The sequence below is a fragment of the Nilaparvata lugens genome, chromosome 13 (genome assembly GCF_014356525.2).
Source record: "Nilaparvata lugens isolate BPH chromosome 13, ASM1435652v1, whole genome shotgun sequence".
Classification (NCBI taxonomy): domain Eukaryota; kingdom Metazoa; phylum Arthropoda; class Insecta; order Hemiptera; family Delphacidae; genus Nilaparvata; species Nilaparvata lugens.
This window is the reverse complement of record NC_052516.1, coordinates 6,920,888-6,947,536: the sequence shown is the minus strand read 5'-3', so window position 1 is coordinate 6,947,536 and position 26,649 is coordinate 6,920,888. Positions and strand designations below refer to the sequence as shown.

The window sequence follows — 26,649 nt, the reverse complement described above, 5'->3', positions numbered from 1 at the left end:
GACCTAACTTGCTTTTTTATTGATAACTCAAGTCCAAGAAAATACCACATGCAACATGGCATGTTGATGCTCATGACCAACTACAGGAAATAAAGCGAGTTCCACTACTAACTGACAGCTTTATTCTTATGGGAAGCTATTTACAAGGAATTCTGCCAATTTGAACTAAATATCATTGCAGCTGAAGAAAGCCAGGAAGAAATTACTGAAGCATAGAATAAATACTACGATAAGATTCACTTAAAACCAGTCAGTATTCCTTATAAGGAACATAAAGACTTCAAATTGAATCAACACTGACAACTCTAATTGATATTTAGTTATAAAATAGAATAAATACTATTGCAGGATTCACTTGAAAACTGGCAGTAATCCTTATGAGAGACACCAACGCATCCCCCATTCAAATAATACTGACAGTTGTATTTGTAATTCAGTTATAACAGCTGTTTTATTTATTAGGTCTGAAAGAAACTTTCTTTGCGAATTGAAATTAAATGGGAAAGCTAGGGTTTCAGTTAAAGAAATGAATCACTGAGATTATTACAAGCATTCTATTCATCATGAAATTAAAAATATTTATAGACAATAGAAACAATGCAGGTAAAAACAACAGACATTCGCCCAAAACTGCTTCAAACCTTAATTTTGAATACACAGTCTAGAGGTTAAATTCTTTCAATCAAAGTCCTGCTTTACAATGAATATGTGCTCTACTGAACTGGAAAAGAATAGCATTAATTCTTATGGGAATGTTCACACATTGACACACTTCATAGAGAAAAGATAGCGTTTACACCAAAGTTATTAACAAAATGTTAATAACTTAATCCTTATAGATTCTATTAGATTGGACATAACTTATCATACACATGATGATCATATGTGTTTGTCAAGTTCCGTTCAATCTAATAGAATCTATAAGGATTAAGTTTTATCAACATTTTGTTAATAACTTTGGTGTAAACGTAATCTTAAGAAGATATGGGATATAGGTGGTTTATGTCCCAAATTACAAGCCAATTTTTTGTCAGCTCTAGCCGATTACTGTCGACTACTGTCTATTATTACAGTTTTGTTGGGTTGAGAGTGTAAGAACGGCACAGTATGAGAGACTACCAGCGTCACATAGCTTCACCAAAAACAACTACTAGGAATATCGACTTGAGTTGTCAGTGAAAATTGAAACATAAACGCCCTATACCAAGGCATATCTTCTTCTTATGCTATCTTTTCTCTATACGAATAGATAAACTCTGATAAGTTTGTCTTGAATATCCTCAACCAGACAAAATTAGACACCAAAATTGCATTCAATGATATAAACACAAGTTAGAGCCACCCTTAAACTCTAAAAACACATTTTTTCAAGACAGACACACTTTAACTCTAAACAAACACAATTTTTTTAGATAAATTTGTCTTGAGTATCTTCAACGATACAATATTGTATTCAATTATATTAACACAATTCAGACACACTTTAACTCTAAAAACACTATTTTTTCCAAGACAAACTTAATTTAACCCTTAAAAAACACACAATTTTTTTCAAAAAACTCACCGAATCCTCGGTCCAAGTAAAACCCACGTGTAAACCACACACTAGCCTCCGATCCTAAGGCACACTCTTGGCAAGTAGAAAACTTAAGTAGAACTCAAGTATTTTCAAGTAGAACTCAAGTAATGCCCGTCAGAGCCCCGTTACGGAAGGGAAACTCTTTTCACTAGAGAACGAAACTGAATTGATCCTTCAGTGGTGAAAAATACGCGATTTGTGACGGAGCGCACTCTCTGCTACCCATATAAATAGCCTCTGCTACACAAAGGATGCTCGATTAGCAACGCAACACAGGCAACTTGCAACGCAACTAAAGTAATGCAACGCAACACAAATGTATGAGATTTTGGTTTGATGATTGGAGACGTTAGTTTTTCAATGATTTTATTAATTGGAAACTAATTTTACAGCTTAGAAAGTGTTACAACGATGTAAAAATTAGAATACATACTTTATAGTTTGTTGGTAAAGCTTCATAAGGGGTGTTTTTCAATGGATTAAAACAGATTCACAGATATCATTATTAGTAAAAGTGAAAATATAAAAGTTCTAATGAGTTCCAGATCTGGTATTTTTAGTGTAATAAGCTCCATAAGAACTCGGACACTTTGGTGTCTCACTGGTATTCTAAAAGAATACAATCCTTTATAATCAGCTTAAGAACAATGATAAGATACATCCAGGAACAATAAGACACTTTAATAACAGACCCAGAAAAAATAAGAGGTCCTAAAACAAACTTATAAACTTGAAAACACAATCCTAAAAAAACTTACAGACGAAGGTCCAGGGAAATTTGATATACTGAGGAAATACGTACAAATTTGAAGGAGAAGACAAAATGACTGTATTGAATATTTGAAAAATTGTCATGAGTCATATATTGTGCCATATTTGAGAGCCAGAAGCATTGAGATGTACCTGAAACAGCTACTCCTTCAAATTACCACTAAATAGAGTGAGGTCCACGTTATAATGGCAGTGGAGAAAGATAGGAGAACAGCATTGCCGATTCTCTGCCTTACCACAGTCGTTCTGCATTGTTGTAAAACGATCTGACAACTTTTCGGAGCTAGAAAAGGATAGCGCTATCTGCTTTGTCGAATGATACGACAAGGATAGCAATACCAATGTTAAACAGATACTACCATTACAACGTGGACCTCATATATAGGGAGTAATTCGTTAAAAATTGAAGGTGAATTGTGTATTAAATATCTTAAATATTGTCATGAGTCATATATAAGAGCCTTTGTTGAAATCCAAAAGAATTTATATGTACCTAAAACTTCTCATTTCCACCCGGAGTTAACAATATTGAATTTCAAAAAAAAACCACTCACATAATCTCCAGTACCCACATTGTCACAGCTTAAACCTCACCCATATTTTTGACATTGTTCATCTTGAAGAACAGGTTTTTCAAAAACAGACAATGCTAATTTGTCTTGAACCATAATCAAAAACCAGCATATCAACACAATTCCAATGCCAAAAATTTTACTTTTGTTGAATAGAACAGGAAAACCTGTTAACAAAATACATGAATCTATCACCAAAGCGGATATAGCCTCTAAGTACATTCAACTTTTTGAATTTATTTGAAAGAAGAATTGAATACAAGCCGGTTTAAGTTGGAGGTGCTTCAACGACTTATGAAGAGGATACTCATCCAAGCAACACGGTTCTCAAGATTTCCAATCAGCTTCTTTCGACTCTACTCTGCTATAGTGAGGTCCACGTTATAATGGCAGTGGAGAAAGATAGAACAGCGTTGCCGATGCTCTGCCTTGCCACTGCCTTCAATTGCCACTGCCTCTTGTATTTAGTTTTAGTTTATCAGAGATTGACAATAGTGTAACAACCGAAACCGGTCTTTCTAACTATCAATAAATCTGTGGTTTTTGACAATTTCTTAGTATTTTTATTTAACATGAATAATTACCACGATATTAACTTCTCAACTACACAAAAGCCTTCAATTGAGGATAGCTGATGCCGGTATATCACATGTAATATTAACTGTTCATTATTGTTTCAAATAATAAATTTTATTTTATTCGTCAAGAAAATAAATTACATTTTGATAATATAGATTGAATATTTTGCTAATTGATCATATTTCCAAATTGTTAAAGACTATGTGAGATCGTTGTGAAGGTGGAAAAGGATAGCGCTATCTGCTTTGTCGAATGATGGACAAGGATAGCAACACCAATGTTAATCAAATACTGCCATTATATCGTGGACCTCTACTATAGGTAGCAGAAACAATACAATTGGTTCATATGGGAGTGTTCACACATTATCATTCCTGACGATTATTCTCTTGATAAATATAATATAATTGATTATTTAAAACAAGAATGAAAAGCTAGTAATACATCAGATATACTGATATCAGCTATAGAAGGCAGAGATTCGAGGACGCTGTTCTCTTATCTTTCTCCACTGCCATTATAACGTGGACCTCACTATAAATTCATTGGAAAACCGCGCTCAACAAATAAACTGTATAAAATGAGGAAAGAAAATGTTCCTTATCGAATAATATTTGCCTTAAATCTATGACGTCACAATCAAGTCATATACACTATCCCACATTAATTTGAAATATAATAAGTTGATATAATCATGATGTACTTGTATAGTGTTACAATTAATATTTCACTTCACACTCATCTGATTAACCCTTGATTGTATATATGCAAATTAACGTATATTTTTCCCAAAAAATGAACACAGTATCTAGTGAGAATATCTTCACATACCACAGAGCATCCTGTCGAAATAATGCTTGAAAAAAGTTTGCAAGTTCTTACATTATCTTGAAATTGCAATCTAATTATTTTTCCAACAGTTACGTTGAAAAGTGCCATTGCTGCACTGATTACAGAACGCAAAGAATCACTTTTCCGCTCTAGTGCGGGAAAAATTTTTCTGCACTCCAGATTTGCAACATGGCAACGCAATAGTATATTTCGCACCTAGAGCAGAAAATGAGATTTTTCCAGCTCGAAATCGGTTTTCAAGTCCGAGGCCGTAGGCCGAGGACTAGAAAAGATTGGTGCGAACGATATTTTTCGCCACACTACAGGTATTGCTGACAAAATAAATAAAGAATACAAAATAAAGAATACTCGTTAAGCTATCGTACCTATCTCTTGATTTTAGTGGTAGAAGATTTGCAGTCCGGATTTCAGATTCTTTTAAAATTTCACTTGGAATACCACAGTCATCTTCAAGCATTTTTGAAAATTCGGAATGCACTAATCAACAATAAATAATTGAATAAAACTGGTTGCGAAGCGAATTAGTTTGATTCGAAACTGGAACTGAAATCATGGCTACTTCAGCTGATGATGAAAGTGGCCACTCGCCCGATCTAGCGGATGACTTATTAACTACTTCCATGAGCGGCTGGAAAGAGACAACTTTCTGGCCTAGTCCGGAAAAGAAACCCGTTTCTGACGTCGTCTGCAAACAAGGTCTTACAGATCTACGTAGGGACTGGAAAACAGCTGCTTTCTGTGCAGTGTGGCGAAAAATACTTAGTAGGTTATATGGAGCAACAGTGCAGCAAAATCAAATTGAAGTTGGTAACAGTGACTGGGCTGCTATAGTGAGCAGAGGTGCAACGAAGCACAACGCGCTAATTATTATTCATTATAACCAAGGACAACGAGGAGGACTTTAGGATTTTAGGATTAAGGTTTTATCAATAATAAAATTACACAGAAAAACATTTGATGCATTTCAGGCAATTTTACCCATAATTACCCACTTTTCATATTCAATGGTAACTGTAGGAAAAACTTAATGTGAAATACGTGCGCAAAGTTCCTCAGCTGCACTCAAGAACCATTCCTGGTCGGAAAACAATCATTTTCGGCCTCCATATGACGCACGAAAACCAGCTCATTACATCCAAGTGGGGCGAAAACGTTTCTTTCGGTGCAGCAAACTGTCACTTTGCGCACTAGTTGCACAAATAACTATTTCTCCACTTTTATTTACCGTCTTTACACGATTAATTTCACATTGAAATTCTATCTAATGGGAGAGCATCAGATGCACCTTCAAGTAAGTCTCTTCAAATATTCAAATTATCTCTTCAAATTCATAAAACTATTATTATTTCGAGAAAAATATGAATATTATTTATAAATATATTAATTGCGAAGATATATTAATAATTGCGAATACCAGTACAAATATTTTTGTACAGTATTAGGAGACTGATTTCGGTTGGTAATCCACTATCAAACATCATGCCTAATATTTCTACCAAATTCAACCACTATTCCAAATCCTTCCATCTATTTTTAGAACCCCTAACTCAATATAGTGAAGTCCACGTTATAATGCAATCCTTGTCTATCATTCAACAAAGCGGATAGCGCTATCTCTTTCTCGCTTTGCTCTATTGCCAGATCGTCTTTTAACAATGTAGAATTAATAATCAATCAACAAAATATTTCATCTGAATCATTGAAATTCATTATTGGAAAATATAATTTCTTGCTTAATAAAATATAATTGATTATTTTAAACGAGTATAAATAGTTAATATTACATCATTAAACCTGTATCAGCTACCGTCTATAGAAGGCATTGACAAGACAGATGATCGGCAACGTTGTTCTGCAATCTTTCTCCACTGTCATTATAACGTGGACCTGACTATAGTTTCAGTTGATACTCCATTGTCAATGAGCAGGGTGGATCTAATATTTCTACCAAATTCAACCACTATTTCAAATCCTTCCAACTATTTTTAGAACATCCCTAACTCACTAGGGTAGTGAGTTTCCTATAGTTAGATTCAGCATTGGTAAAATGGGAAGGATTGATTGTTATATACAGGCACTGCTGACAATTTAAAGTGAATAATTGTAGACCAGAAACCCAACCAAATGAAAACAGGTCAATAGGCATATCTGTCAAACGGAGCCCCTCGTCCAATCACAATCGAGCATCTTATTGATTGACCAATCACACGCCACTATTAATACACCACACAATTGAATTGTAGTTGACACACAGGGCTCCATGTCACGAGAATAGGGTTTGCATTGATGGATGAATATAGAGGGGTTTGTATTGTCATCTATCTATAATATATCAGATGAAAGAATTGGCTCATTCACGTAGGGGATAGGAAATTCACGAATGACGCATCAACAGTCTAAACTACTCAACTGATCAACTTGGATTTTGCCTATAGATTCTTAATTTACCGAGGATGGTTGAAGGCCTATTATACATTCTTCAAGATTTCAGTTGATCAAGTTTTCAGTTTGTCAAGTTTTTAATTAGACTAGCAGGCAACTCATGCTCCGCAAGGGTCCAATTAAAAACTTGACAAACTGAAAACTTGATCAACTGAAATCTTAAAGAATTCATAATAGGCCTTCAAAAATAGTTTATTCTATCACTGTAATAACACTAGGTCTGTAGTGAGGTCCACGTTATAATAGCAGTATTCTATTAACATTGGTGTTGCTATACTTGTCTATCATTCAACAAAGCAGATAGTGCTATCCTTTTCTATCTCCCAACATTGAAACACATATTTTCTTGACAAATAATATATTGTTAATAATTTTCAACGAAAATGAATAGTTAATATTCCATCAGATATAACAGTATCAGCTATCTTCTATAGACGGAAGTGGCAAGGCAGAGAATCGCCAACTCTGTTCTCATGCCTTTCTCCACTGCTATTATAACTTAGACCACAGTATATAGTTTCTCAATGTTTTTGTTTAAAGAATGAGTTGTTGTAACCATTTCAACTTGTTTTACTTTAGCCTATATCTATGACTATCCATGACTATGACTATATTGACTATTCCAAATACTATGCCCATGATAATCCCTCAACCTTCTGTAGTGAATCATTTAGGTCTACAATAAATGCGACCACAGTTTGATTTAAACCTGGATCAAGTGAAACCCCATTCAAACTGCCACTAGACCTCAAAACGATACTGGAAAAACAACACAGCAGGATCTGAGAAAAACAAACGTGGGGATTTCAAAAATCACAACACCAATCAAGTCTAATAAGAGAGGTCTGAATGACGTCACTAGGCCGGTCTCTGTGACCAGTCACACTCCCTCTCTCTCCCTCAACCTGCGTCAATGTCGAGGTAAACCAACCGGTCTCACAGACCAGCTGATTCCAACAAGTTTTGCCAACAAACTTTGAAACTCCAAAATCAAGCACACAAAAAACTGCACAAGTTGTCTGACTGCACACTGAAATTCACCTTAAATTGACAGTTTTAATTGACTTTGAACCTTTTCTGTTATTCATACAGGAATTCTGACAGATTGAAGTAAGTTTACTACACCAAGATTCCCCTAAAACAGTCAGCATTAGTTCAATGAGAACCTTCAATGTTATTTATACGGGATTCTGACAGTTGAAACACAAATTTGACTATAAAAGGTTTCACTTCTGTCTGTCAGCATTGATTTAATGGGGAAGCGTTGGTAATGTTTATGACGACTACTGACAGACTAGATTGAATGGAGGAAATAAGGAACTGCAAACTGCCCGGAAATGCATGAAAAATTAGTCAAAAATGAGGAAACTGATTTGAGACTGAAAAAGAGGTTTGTTAATTGATTAGGCAGTGTTGAGAGGTTTTTTATTGGTTAACTATAGTGAGGTGCTCGTTAGGTCCAAGACAGTGTTGAGAAAGATGAGTGAACAGCGATGCCGAATCTCTGCCTTGCCACTGCCTTCTGTGGAGGATAGCTGTTACCGGTATATCTGATGTGTGATATTAACTGTTTGAAATAATCAATAATTATATTTCATTCGTTAAGAAAATACTTTTCAATGATTGAATAATAAATTTTCATATCTCAGATTGAGCATTTTGTCAATTAATTATATTTCTACATTGTCAAACACGATCTGTCAACGTTACAGAGCTAGAAAAGGATAGCGCTGTCTGCTTCGTTGAATGATAGACAGGGATAGCAACACCAATGTTAATCAAATACTGCCATTATAACGTGGACCTCACTGTAGAACAGTTTGTACAAAAACTGTTTCTGTAAAAAGTTACTCTTTTATTGTAAAACTGTTACTCTTTCCGTAAAAAGAGTAAATTTTATTCATTTTCACTATCTATGAGACACACTTGAAAAACTCTTACTGCATAATTAAAGAACTGATCTCTATTTTTGCACTGCAGATCGGAATTCACTAATGAAATGCGACAATTTTTTCATTTTCCACTGTAATTGAACAAACAGACTAAGAAAATCTACGAGAAACTGTATTTTTTAAGAAGCAAAAATCACCTCAATTATTCAAAATTCCTCCCAGATTGTATTCCACAAAATTAAATTACAGTACCATGGACCAATACAGCGTTCTTTCTCACTAAATCTCTTACCTTTTTCTAATCAAGGTGCCTCTACTAGGATAAAACTATGGGAAAACAGAGAAGAATCTATAATTGGATTTCCAAATCCGATAAGATTAGATTAGATTTCTATTTATGAATTTTGCTACTGGTTTTTGAAGTTTTTATACACTGGTGTAAACACTAATTCACATTAACTGACTTAACACCTAATCAATAAATTCTAAAAATTATGGACTAAATTATATCATAGACCGATATGGAGACGAAATGCAATTTGAATTACTATACTAATAGTAAGTACATGAATCAGCACCTAATCAATGAATTCTACCAGCTATTTTCACTTTTTGTGTAGTTGAGAAGTTGATATTGTGGTAATTATTCATATTGAATGAAAAAAGACTAAGAAATTGTCAAAAAACCACTGATTTATTGATAATTAGAAAGACCGGTTTCGGTTATTACACCATTGTCAAACCTAGTTTATCAGAGATTGACAATGGTGTAATAACCGAAACCGGTCTTTCTAATTATCAACTGGTTATCTGATAAACTGGTTATCAGAGATTGACAATGTTGTAATAACCGAAATCGGTCTTTCTAATTATCAATAAATCAGTGGTTTTTTGACAATTTCTTAGTCTTTTTTCATTCAATCTACCAGCTATGGTCAGAAAAAGAGAAGGCTGATATGGAGAGGAAATGCAATTTTAATTACTGGACTTATAGTGTAATAACACTTATAGTATGTATATATAAAGCAGCAGAGCAACATAAATGACATCTGTACATCAAATCTCTATATAAATGAACAGATAGGCTAACCATCCATTTTTGGAAAAGAATATCCCAGATTGGATTTGTCCTTCTACATTTCGTGAATATTTTCTACATTTTGAGAGAATAAACTATCAGATTCAATTTGGATAATTCTTTCTAATAACACTTAGTGCCGGTTGCAAAAAAGTTGAATTTTTATCGTGATCAATTCCACAAAACCAATCAGAGAAGCCGTCTTATCAAAAATCCTTCTCTGATTGTTTCTCGTGAGATTAATCACGGTTAAAATTTAGCCGGTTTTTGTGCAACCGGGTCTTAATATAGTGAGATTTACTTTCAGCATTAGTGGAATGGGAATCATTGCTGCTATTAATAAGAAACACTGACAGTTTGAAGTGAACAGTATGATGAAGAAAGCGATAAGAATTTGATTGATTGATTGATTGAGTACTTTATTTATGTAGATTACAATATATACTGGCTTATACACTTATATACAATAGCTTACAATACAGCAAAATTATAGATGAATTTACATAATATAGACTAAGAAAATAATTATTGAACTGTATATGATATGAAAAAGCAGTTTGTAATATAATAACTATAGATAATAATCATATTGTTATGCATCTACATAAATTGGCGGAGCTTTGGACATATCAATGTCCATTCTTCGGAAAGAATATTAAAAATATCCTCCCCACTAACTCTCTACCAAATAGAGTTTGACACAGATGAATAGAAACAAGAAACCCATATGGAAGAGATGAATATAATACAAGACGAATGAAAGAGAATATAACTAGGGACAGTATGATAAATTAGTAGCATACCTGAACAAGTTATAAGTTGGGACTATAGTGGGGTTTACTTCATAATATGAACATTCCTCATCAATAGCAACAACGTTACCATTCAACAAATGCTCAGTTTAAAATGAATCTCACGTTATTAATCTCAATAAATAGCAGTGGAGAAAGATAGAGAACAGCTTTGCCGACTCTCTGCCTTGCCACTGACTAGAGGATATCTGATACCGGTATATCTGATGTGAGATTAACTGTTCATGCTTGTTTAAAATAAATCAATCACATTTTGTTCGTCTAGAAATATATTTTTCAATGATCGAGTGATAAATTTTCATGGTTGAGATAATATATTTTGTTAATTAGTTATATTTCTACATTATTCTAGAACGATCTGGCAACTTAGCGGAGATAGAAAAGGATAGCGCTATCTGCTTTGTCGTATGATGGACAAGGATAGCAACACCAATGTTAATCAGATACTGCCACTATAACGTGGACCTCACTGTAGGGACCCGAATCATGCCACCTGACCTTTCCAGCTTTTAGTCTGCTGGGTTAAGGTCAAGGATATTCCACTTTCCAATCAAATAAGAAGAGAAAGAGAGTTGAATTATGGAAGGATAAAGAGAGAATGGAGATTGAGGAGTGCAGGAGACAAGCTATTGGAAGGAAAAAGAGTCCATAATTTTGATAACACTTTCTCACCATGAAATATAACAATCATATTGTAGCAATCCCATATTGATAGCTGTATAATTTGTACTTGAAACACAGATTTTCATTCATGTTAGACTAACAAATTTATAATATAATAAAAGAAAGAGTTTGCTTATACACAGGATAGGAAATTCACGAATGACGCATCATCTCGTCTGAACTACTCAACTGATTAACTTGAAATTTTGCATATAAATTCTTAATTTACTGAGGATAGTTATAGTCTAACTTTAAATTCTTGAAGTTTTCAGTTTGTCAAGTTCTTAAGTAGACCCTCGCGGAGCACGGGTTACCTGCAGGTTGACAATATATCAACTCCTTCGATATTTCCTTCACAAACAAATAAAATCCTATTTGCTATATCTTGGAACATTGGCATATTTTGGTTGCATTATTTCTTCATTTATTTATTATTTATCATTTATTTATTTATTCTATCATTATTGTCTTCATTTCTTCATTTATTGTATAAAATACTATAATCATAATACAATTATGACATTGGAGAAAAAACTAGGCTGAGCCTGTTCTATTTCTCTCCAAAAATTTTGATAAAATGTTAATGTTGTCCAAAAGTCAAGGTTATGTAATCACACACTGCTTCGTTACTTGATTTTCGGTCCAGGAATAATAATTTGAAATTTTGAATTAACGCTAAGGGGAAATTTAAACGCTTGGAGACTGCTGAAGAGTGTAGCCTACTGTAATAAAGAGAATGCTTGGAAAACGAACTTAAGAGAGAAACAAATCTAAGAGTACAAGAAGACTGAGGCAGATAGAAAAAGAGAGAGATTGATTTTGATTTGATTGAGTACTTTATTTATGTAGATTACAATATATACTGTCTTATACACTTATATACAATAGCTTACAATACAGCAAAATTATAGATGAATTTACATAATATAGACTAAGAAAATAATTATTGAACTGTATATGATATGAAAAAGCAATTTGTAATATAATAACTATAGATAATAATCATATTGTTATGCATCTACATAAATTGGCGGAGCTTTGGACATATCAATTGTCCATTCTTTGGGAAGAATATTAAAAATATCCTCCCACTAACTCTCTACCAGAGAAAGAGAGAGAGAGAGAGAGAGACTGACGAAGAGAGATATTATGTGTGTGTGTGAGAGAGAGAGAGAGACTGGTCGTAGGTGGATCAAGTAAGTTATCTTGGGTATTCCACAGCTGCATAGAATCTGTACCAAACAACAAAAATTATTATCTAAGAATATATCCAGTTCGAAAACTGGCTTCCACATGAAATAAGATCAATCATCCATCGATATCCACTTTCAAAGTATGGGTTATATTCACTTATTGACGATATTATTATTTATTTATGAATTTTATTTATTTATGAGTGGCGGTAATTCACTTCATTGTTTGGGTTTTCCCATACGGGTACTTTCCCATCATTAGAAAAGCATTGGTTCTTATGGGAGTGTTCACAGATAGGCAGTCTGCCTATGTATGAATACTCCCATAAGAACACATGAGAATGCTCACAGGCTGGCAGACTATATGTGTGTGAATACTCCTATAAGAACAAATGGAAATTTCCAGACATTGGCAGACTATCTATGTGTGAACACTGCCATAAGAACCAATGTTATTATTTTACATTAAAGACTACTTTACGAGAAATAACACAAGTTTTTCTATGTGTGAACACTCCCATTAGAGCCAATGTTATTATTTTATATTAATGACTACTTTACGAGGAACAACAACAATTTTTTTTCTAATTTTAATGATTCATGAAGTGCAAACTTTCCCATCTGCTATACAAGAATTTAAGATCACTTATCTTCTGTAGTTTTCCTAAGCATGGCACTACTTGAAGGTCGGTAAATCCTCTGACACATAGTGAGTTCCACATTATAATGGCAGTATTTGATTAGCATTGATGTTGCTATCATTGTCCATCATTCGACAAGCAGATAGCGCTATCCCTTTCTAGCTCCGCAACTTAGTCAGATCAGTTTTCAACAATTTGGAAATATAATTAAAAGAATATTTAAACTCTATTTATTATTCAGTTATTGGAAAATGCATTTTCTTGGTGAATAAGATATAATTGATTATTTGAAGCTAAATACTGGTATCAGCTATCCTCTATAAGATAAGATATCAATTTATACAACACATTATATCTCATACATGTAATACAATAAACAGTTGAATATCGTCATAGAGATTAATTTGAAATAAGCTACAGAAAGATACCATACAATGTCAATGAAATATGAAAATTAGAGAAAATAGAAGGCAATGGCAAGGCAGAGAATCGGCAAAGCTGATCTCCTATCTTTCACCACTGCCATTATAATGTGGATCACACTATAATACTTATATAAAAATAATTATTGTCGACAAATAATTGTCGACTCTCTGAAAATGATATGAAATAATATCCTTCCCATCAACACACCACCAGAGAGATTGATTCATTGAATGCTTTATGATTGTATACTGCTTTATACACGTCTTATATTCAATTCTTATTTCATTCTCGCACACAGGCAGTAATGCCTATGCGAGAGTAATATTTCTTAATATATATTTGTATATCGCTGTCATTTCTGTGGTGCTAACATTGTCTTATTTTTATTGCAAAGTGTATTATTATTTTATGATGTAGGCTACCACTTTGATTGCTTGTAAGACTTGTGAAATAAATAACTTTTTGAATTTGAATTGAATACAACAAATTTTTGGATGAATTTGCATAATATATTATGATGATATAACAATAATTATTATTGAACTGTACATGATAAGAGAAAATAACGCAATTTAGAAATTCCTTCAAGATAATATTGTGGTTTTGTATCTACACACATTGGCGTACCTTTGAACATATCTATGACCATTCTTTGGGAATAATACTCAGAATATCATTCCCAGTGAATCTCGACCAGAGAGTGAGAGAGATACAGAAAGAGAGGGAGGGAGAGACAAGAGTCTAAGGTCGCCAAGTAAATAGACAGTTTTGCAAGCAAATAGATGTGTGTTTTATCTGGATCAGGTACCAGTAGTAGTAATTCTTAGCACAGGCAAACTTAATATAGTTTAAACGAGGTCGTTAACTTGCTGCCTCCTGTATTTTTATCACTTCCTATTTGACTACCTAATCCTCATCATCATCCTCCTCCTCCTCCTCCTCCTTCCTCCACTTCTTCTTCATCTTCTTCCAGTTCTTCTACTTCTCAACTTCTTCTTCTACTTTTTCAACTTCTTCTTCTACTATTTCTTCAATTTCTTTTTCTTCTTCTTCTTCCAGTTCTTCTTCCAGTTCTTCTTCTTCTCATTATTTTTTCTTCTTCTTCTTCTTCCTCCCGTTCTTCTTCATCTTCTTCCAGTTCTTCTTCTTTCTCCAGTTCTTCTTCTTTCTCCAGTTCTTCTTCTTTCCCCAGTTCTTCTTCTGCTTCATCCAGTTCTTCTTCTTCATCATCATCATCATCATCATCATCATCATCATCTTCTTCTTCTTCTTCTTCTTCTTCTTCTTCTTCTTCTTCTTCTTCTTCTTCATCATCATCATCATCATCATCATCATCTCCTTCAAATCCCCTTTACACCTCTTTCCTAATTTGAGCTAAATCAAAACAAAACCATCATCTGTCGCAGGACAACTACATTTCGAATATCGTGTCTCTATTTCTCTAGAGATAAAATTGAGAAAAACAAGCCTACGATTTTTTTGTCTGATAGTCTCGTGAGATAGGCTGAAAGTACAAGAACAAGAGTATTGTCAATAATAAACTAAAGTATTGGATGATTGGTAGGTAGGTACTCACGTATTATTCGGTGTATCTAGCATAATCTTTGGTATCCTGAAAAATAAGGAAACATCGTATTAGTAAAGCATTAGAGCATGATAATATAGCTTGAAATATACATTCAATAAATGAAATTTTATATTTCAGATGTGATGTTTCCAACTAATTTTGCTTCTCAATTATCATATATTTCGACTCAAAATTGGACAGAAATCATGAAGTGAAAAAATAACCTATTTTTGGACAATTTCTATCTAAATTTGGGAAGGAACAGTTTTGGGCTTTGAGCCTGTTGGTCCTTTCCCAATCAATTCAATTCAATTTCAGTTTATTTCCAAAAAACATAATACACGAATATGAAATACAATATACAACATATTTTGGAATCCCCCTACTATCCATCTGTGTGTAGGCCAGGGGGGGAGTTCCACTTTATACATATAAAGCTTTATCTGCTCATAGAAGTACTGTAAATAATAGAGAATACACTTATATTGTAGATGTATTATTAATATTTTGATTATAAAATAGATAATACATTGTGCTGATGTATATTTGAGAATAAGTATGTAGGACTAAGTATACTTAATACATTGATTGATTAATAGAATAATTAAAGAAGAAAAAACAATATTTTATTGAATTCAATAATTCATAATTGAGAATGATAGTGTATGTTTCAATGTATAAATAAATAAATCATCACACATTAATATTGATTATTGTTCATCTAGACCTGGTGAAACAAATGAAATATTTATAAATGTGGGTTTTTGACATGTTCGTAGTATTTTTATTCAACAAATAAAATAGAATACAATATTGTAATTGAAACAACAAGAATTTTCATTTACTTGTTGCAAAATATTGCTTTGTTAAGTATTAAATATTGTCAAGTACTTCAACTGAAAATATTTAGGTACACAAACTGTATATTAACACTCAACTCACACTTATGCGACTTAGGCCGAGAAGAGACTCGTCTCTAGTCGAGAGCATGTGTTTCCAAATGGTGATACTCAGACCAGTCGACTCTAGCATAGAGAAACAATAGCGTACGATAGCTTACGCTATTGTTTCTCTACGACTCTAGTCTCCGCGACTGTCACCATTTGAAAACACAAATGCTCTCGACTAGAGTCGAGTCTCTTCTCGACCTGAGTCGCGTAAGTGTGAGTTGAGCCTAAGAGTACAAGTTTAAGGGAATTTTAAATAAGTTGTATATAAATTCTATTAATTTCCATAGGGCTATAGATTATAAATATTTAGTTTGATTATAAAGAATTACTAGTAGACTTTTATTTTATTTCATAACCGCTCTTACAGTTTCTATAATAACTTACATTTTACTTCCCTTGCCCTATTACCATAGGTAAGGAAAGTATTGCTTTCCAAAAAAATTTAAGGTACCCTAATTTCATGTTTTCTATACGTTTCATTACTTTCCTTGCCCTATTACCATAGGTAAGGAAAGTATTGCTTTCCAAAAAAATTTAAGGTAACCTAATTTCACGTTTGCTATACGTTTCAAGGTCCCCTGAGTCCAAAAACATGATTTTTGGGTGTTGGTCTGTGTGTGTGTGTGTGTCTGTGAACACGATAACTCCATTCCTAATTAACCGATTGACTTGAAATTTTAAAGTTAAGGTCCTTATTCCATGAGGATTCGACAATAAGAAATTCAATAAAATTCAATTAAAAATGGCCGAAAAAACGGCGGATAATGGCAAAAAACCATGTTTTTCACGGTTTTCTCGAAAACGGCTCTAACGATTTTCTTCAAATTTATACCCTAGTTAGCTATTTATAATCCCTATCAACTGGCATGAGTCACATTTCTGGGAAAATTGCAGGAGCTCCATAATATTCTTGAGAAAAATGGCGGATAATTACTAAAAAACCATGTTTTTCACGATTTTCTCAAAAATGACTTGACCGATTTTTTTCAAATTCATACCCTGTATAGTTAGTTATTTATCAGCTCTATCAACTGGCATGAGTCTCCTTCTGGGAAACTAAAGGGGGTTCACCCCATCCTTGAGAAATGGACTTTGTAACCTCGTTCTCGTGCATGAGGTAGGAAGGTAGAGCAGTTCATAAGAAGAACACCTAGTCGAGATATTTCATCTGTAGACCAGCTGTTTTGACGACTTTTAAAAAAATCTGGTGTGGCGCACTCACACAACTTTCCTTGCCGTTATGAAAATTGATCACCTGATGCTAGTGTTCCCGCGCATCTCAAGTCTACTTAATAAACAAAGATCTGAGCCAGCTGGTGACAGGACAATAACGATGGAGACATACGAGGTCTGCTATCTCTTCATAGTGAACAAGAATTTTCATTTGTTTGTTGCAAAATATTGCTAAGTACTGTAACTGAAAATATTTAGGTACACTGGGTTTAAGAGTACAAGTTTAAGGAAATTGTAAATAAGTTCTATAAATCAAATCATCGTTATTGTCATAAAACATACAATATGTTGAGACAATCGTCATTATTAATTAAAAATGAAAATACAAGTATAAATATAAATTCTATTAATTTCCATATATGGCTATTGATTATAAATATTTAGTTTGATTATATACAATTACTAGTAGACTTTTATTTTATTTCATGACCGCTCTTACATTTTCTATAATAACTTACATTTATTTTATTAAAACACACAGTAAATTACAATTTGATGGATTAGTATGTTGGATTTGAAGAATTTCAAAACAATCAAACTGAAGGCAATGTGTCATGTTTTATGATCACTGTCTGGTCTTGACACATACCCCAAGGAGTCCCCAACACATTTTCAATAATTACTTCCAAATGTACCTAGCCTATTTGTCACCACAATCTTGACACATAACCTCAGGAAATAACATCACTTCAATTTGGAGGTTGATTAATCAGTTGAAATACAATATTATTGGCATTGACTTACAAAATCAAGCCTATAGTAAGGTCCACGTTATAATGGCAGTGGAGAAAGATGGAAGAACAGCATTGCCGATTCTCTGCCTTGCCACTGCCTTCTGTAGACAATAGCTGATACCGGTATATCTGATGTAATATCAACTGTTCATTCTTGTTTAGAATAATCAATAATATTTTATTCGTCAAGAAAATATATTTTTCGCCACACTGCACAGAAAGCAGCTGTTTTCCAGTCCCTACGTAGATCTGAAAGACATTGCAGACGACTCTCGTCTGACGTCAGAACAGGTTTCTTTCCGGCCTAGGCCGGAAAGAGTACCCTTTCCAGCCGCTAACATGGAACTAAGAAGAGTGATCAAAAAACAGCTGATCAAAAAACTTTTCATTATTTGTGTTCATTATTCAATAAATTAAAACATTTATAATAATATCATCTTATTGTCATTTGAAAGAATAAAAAAGTTTAAACTCAACCTCCCACATAATTGTACATCATCTTTTAGGTTATTTAGACAAATCAGAATAAAAAATAGAAATACTTGGACAATTTCCTGATATTCAGATTACCTCAGATTTGCTAGAGCTATCACCTTCCACTTCTGCTTTCGGAAGTGCTTAGTAAACAACTATTCTCATATATATATATATATATATATATATATATTATATATATATATATTATATATATATTGTTTATTATAGTGTGCCGAAAAATAGCGTTCGCACCATGGGCAAAAATGTTTTTCCGGCTCTCAATCTTTTCTAGTCCTCGGACTTGAAAACCGATTTCGAGCCGGAAAAATCTCATTTTCTGCTCTAGGTGCGAAATATACTACTTGTCAATTGATTATGACAATGGATGATAGACAATGATAGCAACACCAATGTTAATCAAATTCTGTCATTATAACGTGGATTTCGCTGTAGTGTTCTCCAAGATTAAAACTGGAAATCTCATAGAGAGAAACATGCTACAGTCGTATCCATACCCTTATTAATGTATTTGCTACATAATGTACGTGATATGTATCACTTAGACTACATACAGGGTGACACAGAATAACGGCAACTTTTAAAAACGTCATAAAACATTGGTGGGAAGGGCAAAAATGATTTTATTCAAACTAATGTAAAGTTGAAGACTTACCATTTGAGAATTATTAATAACATCTATCACTTTTTGACAATTACTTCTTCAAGATGGCTTCCTCCTGCACGAATACACTCTTGAAATCTGTGTTGAGATTCCTCAACGATTGCTGCAACATTTCAGCTGGGATATTGTTAATTTCATTTTGAACTGCCTGTTATGATTCAACCACAGTTATTGGTCAAGTCGTGAAAACGGTTGATTTGAGATAGCTCCACAAACAGAAAATCGCAGGTGGACAGATCATGGGACCAGGAAACGCAGATGTTGCAGCGATCAATGAGGAATCGTCAACACAGATTTCAAGAGTGTATTCGTTCAGGGAGAAACCATCTTGAAGAAGTAATTGTCAAAAAGTGATAGATGTTATTAATAACTCTCAAATGGTAAGTCTTCAACTTTACATTAGTTTGAATAAAATCATTTTTGCCCTTCCCACTAATGTTTTATGGCGTTTTTAAAAGTTCCCGTTATTCTGTGTCACCCTGTATAACCTTATATCATAGAATATGTCAAGCTTTGAAGCTTTGCAGAATTTTAACATGAGTATAATTAATTTGTGGATTCAAGTGAAATTTTTAATATTTTTTGTGATTGTGAAGGAAGATTTTAGTTTGGATTTGTATTTTGAAATTGATTAATCTGATAAATTCAAAATTATTGTAGTACATACATTTTTTGGACTTAAAATAGTGTGTAAATTAAGTTATCATTAACATAACCTCTAGACTGTGTATTCCAAATTAAGGTTTAAAGCAGTTTTGGGCGAATGCCTGTTGTTTTTACCTGCATTGTATCTATTGTCTATGAATAAATGAAATAAACAATATATTCTCTGTTTATTGTGTATTGTGGATAGTATACATGACACACGTGTGCATGACCTTTAACAATGATTCTCTTTTCCTTAGTGAGTATTGTATCTCTCCTACAGAGAAATTAGCTTCAATCTATAGACATTCCTTCTTATAATGATAGAGCAACAATGCTTCCCACTTCCCATTGAACCAAATGCTCACAGTTAAAAGTGAAGGCTGAAGATGTTGCCACACTGTCTGCCCATTGTGTTCAATATTGAATGGCTGTGAAAATTTCAATCAATAGCCATGCAATATAATCATTGTTTTATTGAAAAACTGGTTCTGCTATCGTTAATATTGTATTCTATAGTGAGGTCCACGTTATAATGGCAGTGGAGAAAGATAGGAGAACAATATTGCCGATCATCTGTCTTGACAATGTTTTCTGATACAGGTTTATTGATGTGATAGGCCTATTAATTGTTTATTCTAGTTTAAAATAATCAATTATATTTTATGAAGCAAGAAATTATATTTTTCAATGATTTCATAATTAAGATAAAATATTTAGCTAATTAATTATAAATTCTACATTGTTAAAAGACGATCTGGCAACAGAGCAAAGCGAGAAAGAAATAGCGCTATCCGCTTTGTTGAATGATAGACAAGGATAGCAATACCATTGCTAATTAAACACTGCCATCATAACGTGGACCTCACTGTAGCAGGTAACCCGTGCTCCGCAAGGATCTAATTAAAAACTTGACAAACTGAATTCTTGAAGAATTTGAAATAAGCCTATAACCATCCTTAAAAATTGATATGCAAGGGCCTCAGTAACCCTATATGATGAATCTTCATAAGTAATTTCAGTACCTAGCCCTAAAAAAAGTGAGTACCTATTCTAATAACATTAGAAAACTTTATACTTCTAAATAATTTTGGAAAAAATATACACCAAGCAACTAAGCTTCAACAAAGTGTCACAGAAATACCTTCAGGCCTACTTAACCATCTCTTATTTGTATTTGTTTGCGCTGTTTGTATTTACACAAACTGGAATTACGTAAATCATGCAAACTAACAAGTCATTTGTATTTACACAACCTTGCCCTGCCTTCGTGACTTTCACCTCACCAACCTTGGCAAAAAAACCATTATTATATAACTATTTCTATCATATATATTATATAAAAAGTAAGGTTCCACTGGAGATGTGACTAGATTTCTATTACTATATTTTTTATAATGGATATTGTATGAAAAGTAAGGTACCACTGGAGGTGTGACTAGAATAGTAGGCCTATTACTATATTTATAAAGGATATTATATAAAAGGTAAGGTAGGACATGAGATGTGACTATGTGATATTGTAGGTATAACTATGTTTATGATAGATATTATATAAAATAAGAGGTAGGTAGCCTACACTGTAAGGCAAGGATGTGATGGAGACACAAAATATGTCAATCATCACAGGAAATGAGTGTTATTTTAGTTGCTTTTCAAGTCAAAAAACTTTTAGTAATGAAAGCTTCAATTAAAAAACGTCAATAATAGGAATCGACTATTATTTTTAAGATTCCAACATTGTAGTAACTATTTTAACTCATTTTTGTTTATTACAGTAGTGAAAATGCATTGGAATTGGGATTGCTGTAACAACCGAAACTATTATCATATTCTTTTCAAAACAGGAAAATCAGAAGTAAGTATTTTAATTCTACAGTCACATTTTTCTCTCCATATAGTCATTCTTTCATACAATTATAAGTACATGATCAAAATGATAGGGAGAGAAATAATAAGGTAACCTTGTGCTATTCCTCTCCCAAATTTAGATAAGGTTACACATTTTCTGGAATAGGTTAAGTCTTGTTGTTGTTCACTTCAGAATAGCATATTTTTTGAATATTTTATTTATAAAGTTAAGTAGGCCTATACATAGACTAAATAGCGCAACTTTCTATACACTGTCTTTGAATGGTCTAGAGACACGGTCTATAGACTTCCTATAAGTCTCTAAAAATTATAGAGACTATAGACACCAAGAAAATGTAAAAAAATTCCAATCAGAAATATTGTTTTCCTACAGTTACGTTGAAAAGTGGCCATTGCTGCACTGATTACAGAACGCAAAGAATCACTTTTCCGCTCTAGTGCGGGAAAAATTTTTCTGCACTCCAGATTTGCAACATGGCAACGCAAAATACTTAGTAGGTTATATGGAGCAACAGTGCAGCAAAATCCAAATGAAGTTGGTAACAGTGACTGCTGTGGCTGCTATAGTGAGCAGACGTGCAACCAAGCACAACGCGCTAATTATTAAGTAGATATTATAACCAAGGACTTTAGGATTTTAGGATTAAGGTTTTTATCAATAATAAAATTACACAGAAAAACATTTGATGCATTTCAGGCAATTTTACCCATAATTACCCACTTTTCATATTCAATAGTAACTGTAGGAAAAACTTAATGTGAAATACGTGCGCAAAGTTCCTCTGCTGCACTCAAGAAACCATTCCGCCCTCGCCTACGGCTCGGGCGTAAACGTTTCTTTCGGTGCAGCAAACTGTCACTTTGCGCACTAGTTGCACAAATAACTAAAACACTACCGATAATACTCTCATTATCAGAGGAAAATTTTCCACCAACTATCCAATTAAACTAACTAAAATTATTCACAACTTTTTTAAGAGGAAGTAAAGTTGACTTCAATCTCTGAGCATTGGTGAATAGGAAGCATTATATTGATGCTATTTAAATCAGGAAGGCTGACAGTTTAAAGTGGGTAAACCTCACTTCCTCTTGGAAAAATGGTGAATAATTTTAGTTTACACTAGCAGGTAACCCGTGCTCCGCAAGGGTCTAATTATAAACTTGAAAACTCGACTACCCTGAAATCATGAAGAATTTTAAATAGGCCTTAACCATACCATAGAGAAACAACAGCGTAATATGCCATTGTTTCTCTATGACCATACTCAGTAAATTGAAAATCAATATGCAAAATTAAGCAAAGAGTGTTGGCTGGAAATAGAGCATACTTCAGTAACATGAAACTTTTAAATAACAGGCTCATATTATATGTAGAAACACAAAACAAGGAATATATAGCTGCGTACACATATACGCGCATCCAACCCGCACCGAGCACGCTCCGCCCTCGTACCGCCTTCGTTCCTCCATCGAACTACAGTCCCTCCGCCCACGTACCATCATGAACGTTACGGAAGATGTTAAATCTTCACGCGTTCCCCGGTCGAACCACTGTTGCTCCCCGGTCGATCATCAATCGCTCTGCTGGAGTGACGTTCGGTTGCGGAGCAGAGCGAAAGTCTGTACGCACCTTATGAAAGCCTAATTTATTTATTTATTCATATACAAATACGATCAAGCTTGAAACAACAGGCATTCGCCCAAAACTGCTCTAAACCTTAATTTGGAATACACAGATTATGTAAAAATCTAATTCCACCTTTTGTAACGTACGGTTGTGAATCTTGGACGTTGACAAAAGAAGACAAAAACCATCTAGGCGTTTTTGAAAGGAAAATCCTGAGAAAGATTTATGGTCCAGTTAAAGAAGGACAGGAGTGGAGGAGAAAACCCAATTCAGAACTCAAGGCATTGATAAAAGGCCGAAATATTGTAAAATTTATAAAGGCTCAGCGGCTTAGGTGGTTTGGGCATATCTGACATATCGCGAACAGAATGCCTAAAATAATATTCAAGGAGAAGCTACATTCAAACGAAGGCCGAGAATAATGTGGGAAGATGAAGTGAGAGACGATCTCCAAAAAATGGGATAGAGGATGGAGCCAATTAACAGAGGACCGAGAAGCGTGGAGAGCTGTAGTAGAGGCGGCCAAAGCTCATATTGGGCTGTAGTGCTAAAAAATATGCAAAATTTCAAGTTAATCAGTTGAGTAATTCAGATGCTTCATTCTTGAATTTCCTATCCCGTACGTGTATAAGTCAATTCTTTCCTTTATTATATTATAGATAATACCATATTTTATCTAGTTGATATAATAAATTATTTTATAGTTGCTAAACAATATTTTTCTCTGATAAGTTACTTCAAGCTGCATTATTTCAAAGTTGAATAAAAATCAGTTTTAAGAGAAACCAACCTTGAACGAAACACATGTGTCATTAAAAGTTATGGAGCGATACATTATAGAGACTACGGTCATAATATTGGACAATTTGTAGTATAATGACCATTCAGAGTCATAATAGACGGCAATTTTACTGCAAATTTTCAGCTCTTTTCAGTTGAGATGTACAATTTTTTGCACAGCAGAGCTACAATTCACTTTTGTGATGTATCATTGCATGTTAACTTTGCATTACTAACTCTAATGCAGACAAATAACTGTAAATATATGACCATGAGGATATTGGTCTTTATCAGTTTGTTGTACCTTACCAACAAAAGCAGTAAGTAGTTTTACAAATGTATAAGGTAACTAGCCGTCAGGCTCGCTTCGCTCGCCATATCCGTCTAGCCAGGGGGCTCCGCCACCTGGACCCCCGACTGGATCGTCCAAAAATGAGATCAGCGGGCTCGCTACGCTTGCCAGCATTTTTCAATTGAGCATGCTTCATTCCATCAGAAAGTCATAGTACTTCCTCGCTCAATTCAATCACCGATTAATTTCAATTATTTAGTGCAATTTGAACATTTTCTGTCTATTACTTGATGAAAGAACTGAGAGAACGCAAAAAACGGTAATTTTGGGCGTATCTCTGGCGTTATTTCAAATTCCTTCTAACACAACATTATTACACCCCAGCTGAGCTTCTGTAGTAAATTTAAACATTTTCTGTTTATTTGTTCTCGATAAAGCTGAGAAAGCGCAAAAAAACGCTGGAAAAACGCAGATTTTGGGTGTATCTTTGGCCACAGAATAAGCATACCAGTGCTTCTTTCCTCTGTGCTTTGGCGTTATTTTAAATTCCTTCTAACACAACATTATTACAGTACACCCTAGCTTAACTTCTGTACTAAATTTGAACAATTTCTGTTCATTTGTTCTCGATAAATCTGAAAAAAGCAAAAAAACGCTAATTTTGGGCGTATCTTTGGAAATTTTTCCAAATCCGTTCTTAGTGCGCCTCTGAAGGGGCAACTGAACATACCTAATTTGAACGTTTTTGGTCCGGTAGATTTTTAGCTCTGCGAGTGAGTGAGTCAGTCAGTGAGTGAGTGCCATTTCGCTTTTATATATATATATATATATATATATATATATATATATATATAAGATAATAATACTACGGTACTTGATGTTTCATTAAATAATACACTAAAGAAGTGGAATCCAATTCAGTTTATGTTTTATAATTGACTACTATACGAATTAAAAATTTACTAAATTTTCACTGAATGAATAATATAAAACAATGAAATTGATCAGATCAGTTTTAATTTGAGAAAAAATAAATAGAAATGTTGAATGAAAGGATGCAACCACGAACATAAATAATCAAGTATTGTTCCAGTGAGTGCAATAGTTTGACAAAAATCATGAATTCATTTCAAGTTTGATACAGTTCTTCAATACATTGAAGCAAATACGTCAAGACTAACTACGGTACAGTTTAATCTTGATTTTGATAAAAAATCATCAACAATCTTTAGAATAACTAGTTTATCAGCTCTCTTGACTCATAAAAACTTGGTCAATTATCCAAGTAGAGCTGGTGTGTTATTTAATATCACAGCATACATCTATCTGAATTAAAACTTATATTATCAAACTCATGCTTCAAACTTGTCTGAACTGAAAAATTAAATAAGTAAATCCTTGCGCATTCTATGGTCGTTGATTGTAATTAGCATTATTTTGTAACTTTGACTAGAAACAGTATTCTATACACATTTGACTAAAAACAGTATTTATGCTATTCAAATTCAACACATTTATATGCAGTATCCACACGTTGGCCCAATGCGTACAAATAACGACGAGCGCGAAAGTGTGGACGGGTGGTTTGCCAAAGCTCGCCTTCACTGGCCTTCACTTGCCATCGCTCCGATTTCTGTCGAGCAAAGGCGAGTGGCCAGCTAAGCATCCACAAATGTTATTTACATAAAAGCTATCAAGTTGCAAATACAAATATTCATTATCTCCCTTAACTCAATCATAATCAAAAGCTGTAAACATACACGATTATGCTTGCAGAATTAAGAGGTTAAAACCAGAAACAGCATGTTTTTGAAAGTTTACTTATTACAATGAGGTTGTACGTGTTAATTTATCAATTTTACACCTTCAATAACATTATATGTCACCTAAAATTATGTGTAATCCTATTTTAAACCTTTAAAGGTGTGGTTCAGTTCTGTTTAAACCTGATTAACCTACCTTATAAACAGTAACCGGCAGTAAACATAATCAACCCATAAATTGGAAAATTAATTTAAAATTATACTATATAAGTACACACCTTGGAAAAGCCGTGAATATTCAATTGATGTCTGAATTAAACACTACAAACACACTAATATCATGATTTATTATCTACAATCATAATATCACTTCACCAGCACCATGAAAACCAAAACTCAAGATTAATAACCTACTGACTGATTAGGATGGGAATCATTATGGTGCTGTGAAGCAGAAACATTTTTTAGATCTGCTTGATCACGTTATTATCCAAATATTGATAAGAACGCAATATTTTATCTTATCA

General features: G+C 33.6%; 1 protein-coding gene across 1 annotated transcript in view; it reads right to left on the bottom strand.

Moving 5' to 3' along the window:
- The window catches only part of LOC111043687 (elongation of very long chain fatty acids protein AAEL008004), a 102,202-nt gene extending 75,649 nt beyond the window's left edge, over window positions 1-26,553 (bottom strand). Inside the window, exons 1-2 of the mRNA XM_039439689.1 lie at window positions 26,401-26,553; window positions 15,077-15,112 (exon numbers count right to left, since the gene is read on the bottom strand). Of these exons, the coding sequence (XP_039295623.1) occupies window positions 15,077-15,099 (23 nt within the window). The 5' untranslated portion in view covers window positions 15,100-15,112; window positions 26,401-26,553. The remainder of the gene's footprint in view (window positions 1-15,076; window positions 15,113-26,400) is intronic.
- Between the last annotated feature and the right edge of the window lie 96 nt (window positions 26,554-26,649).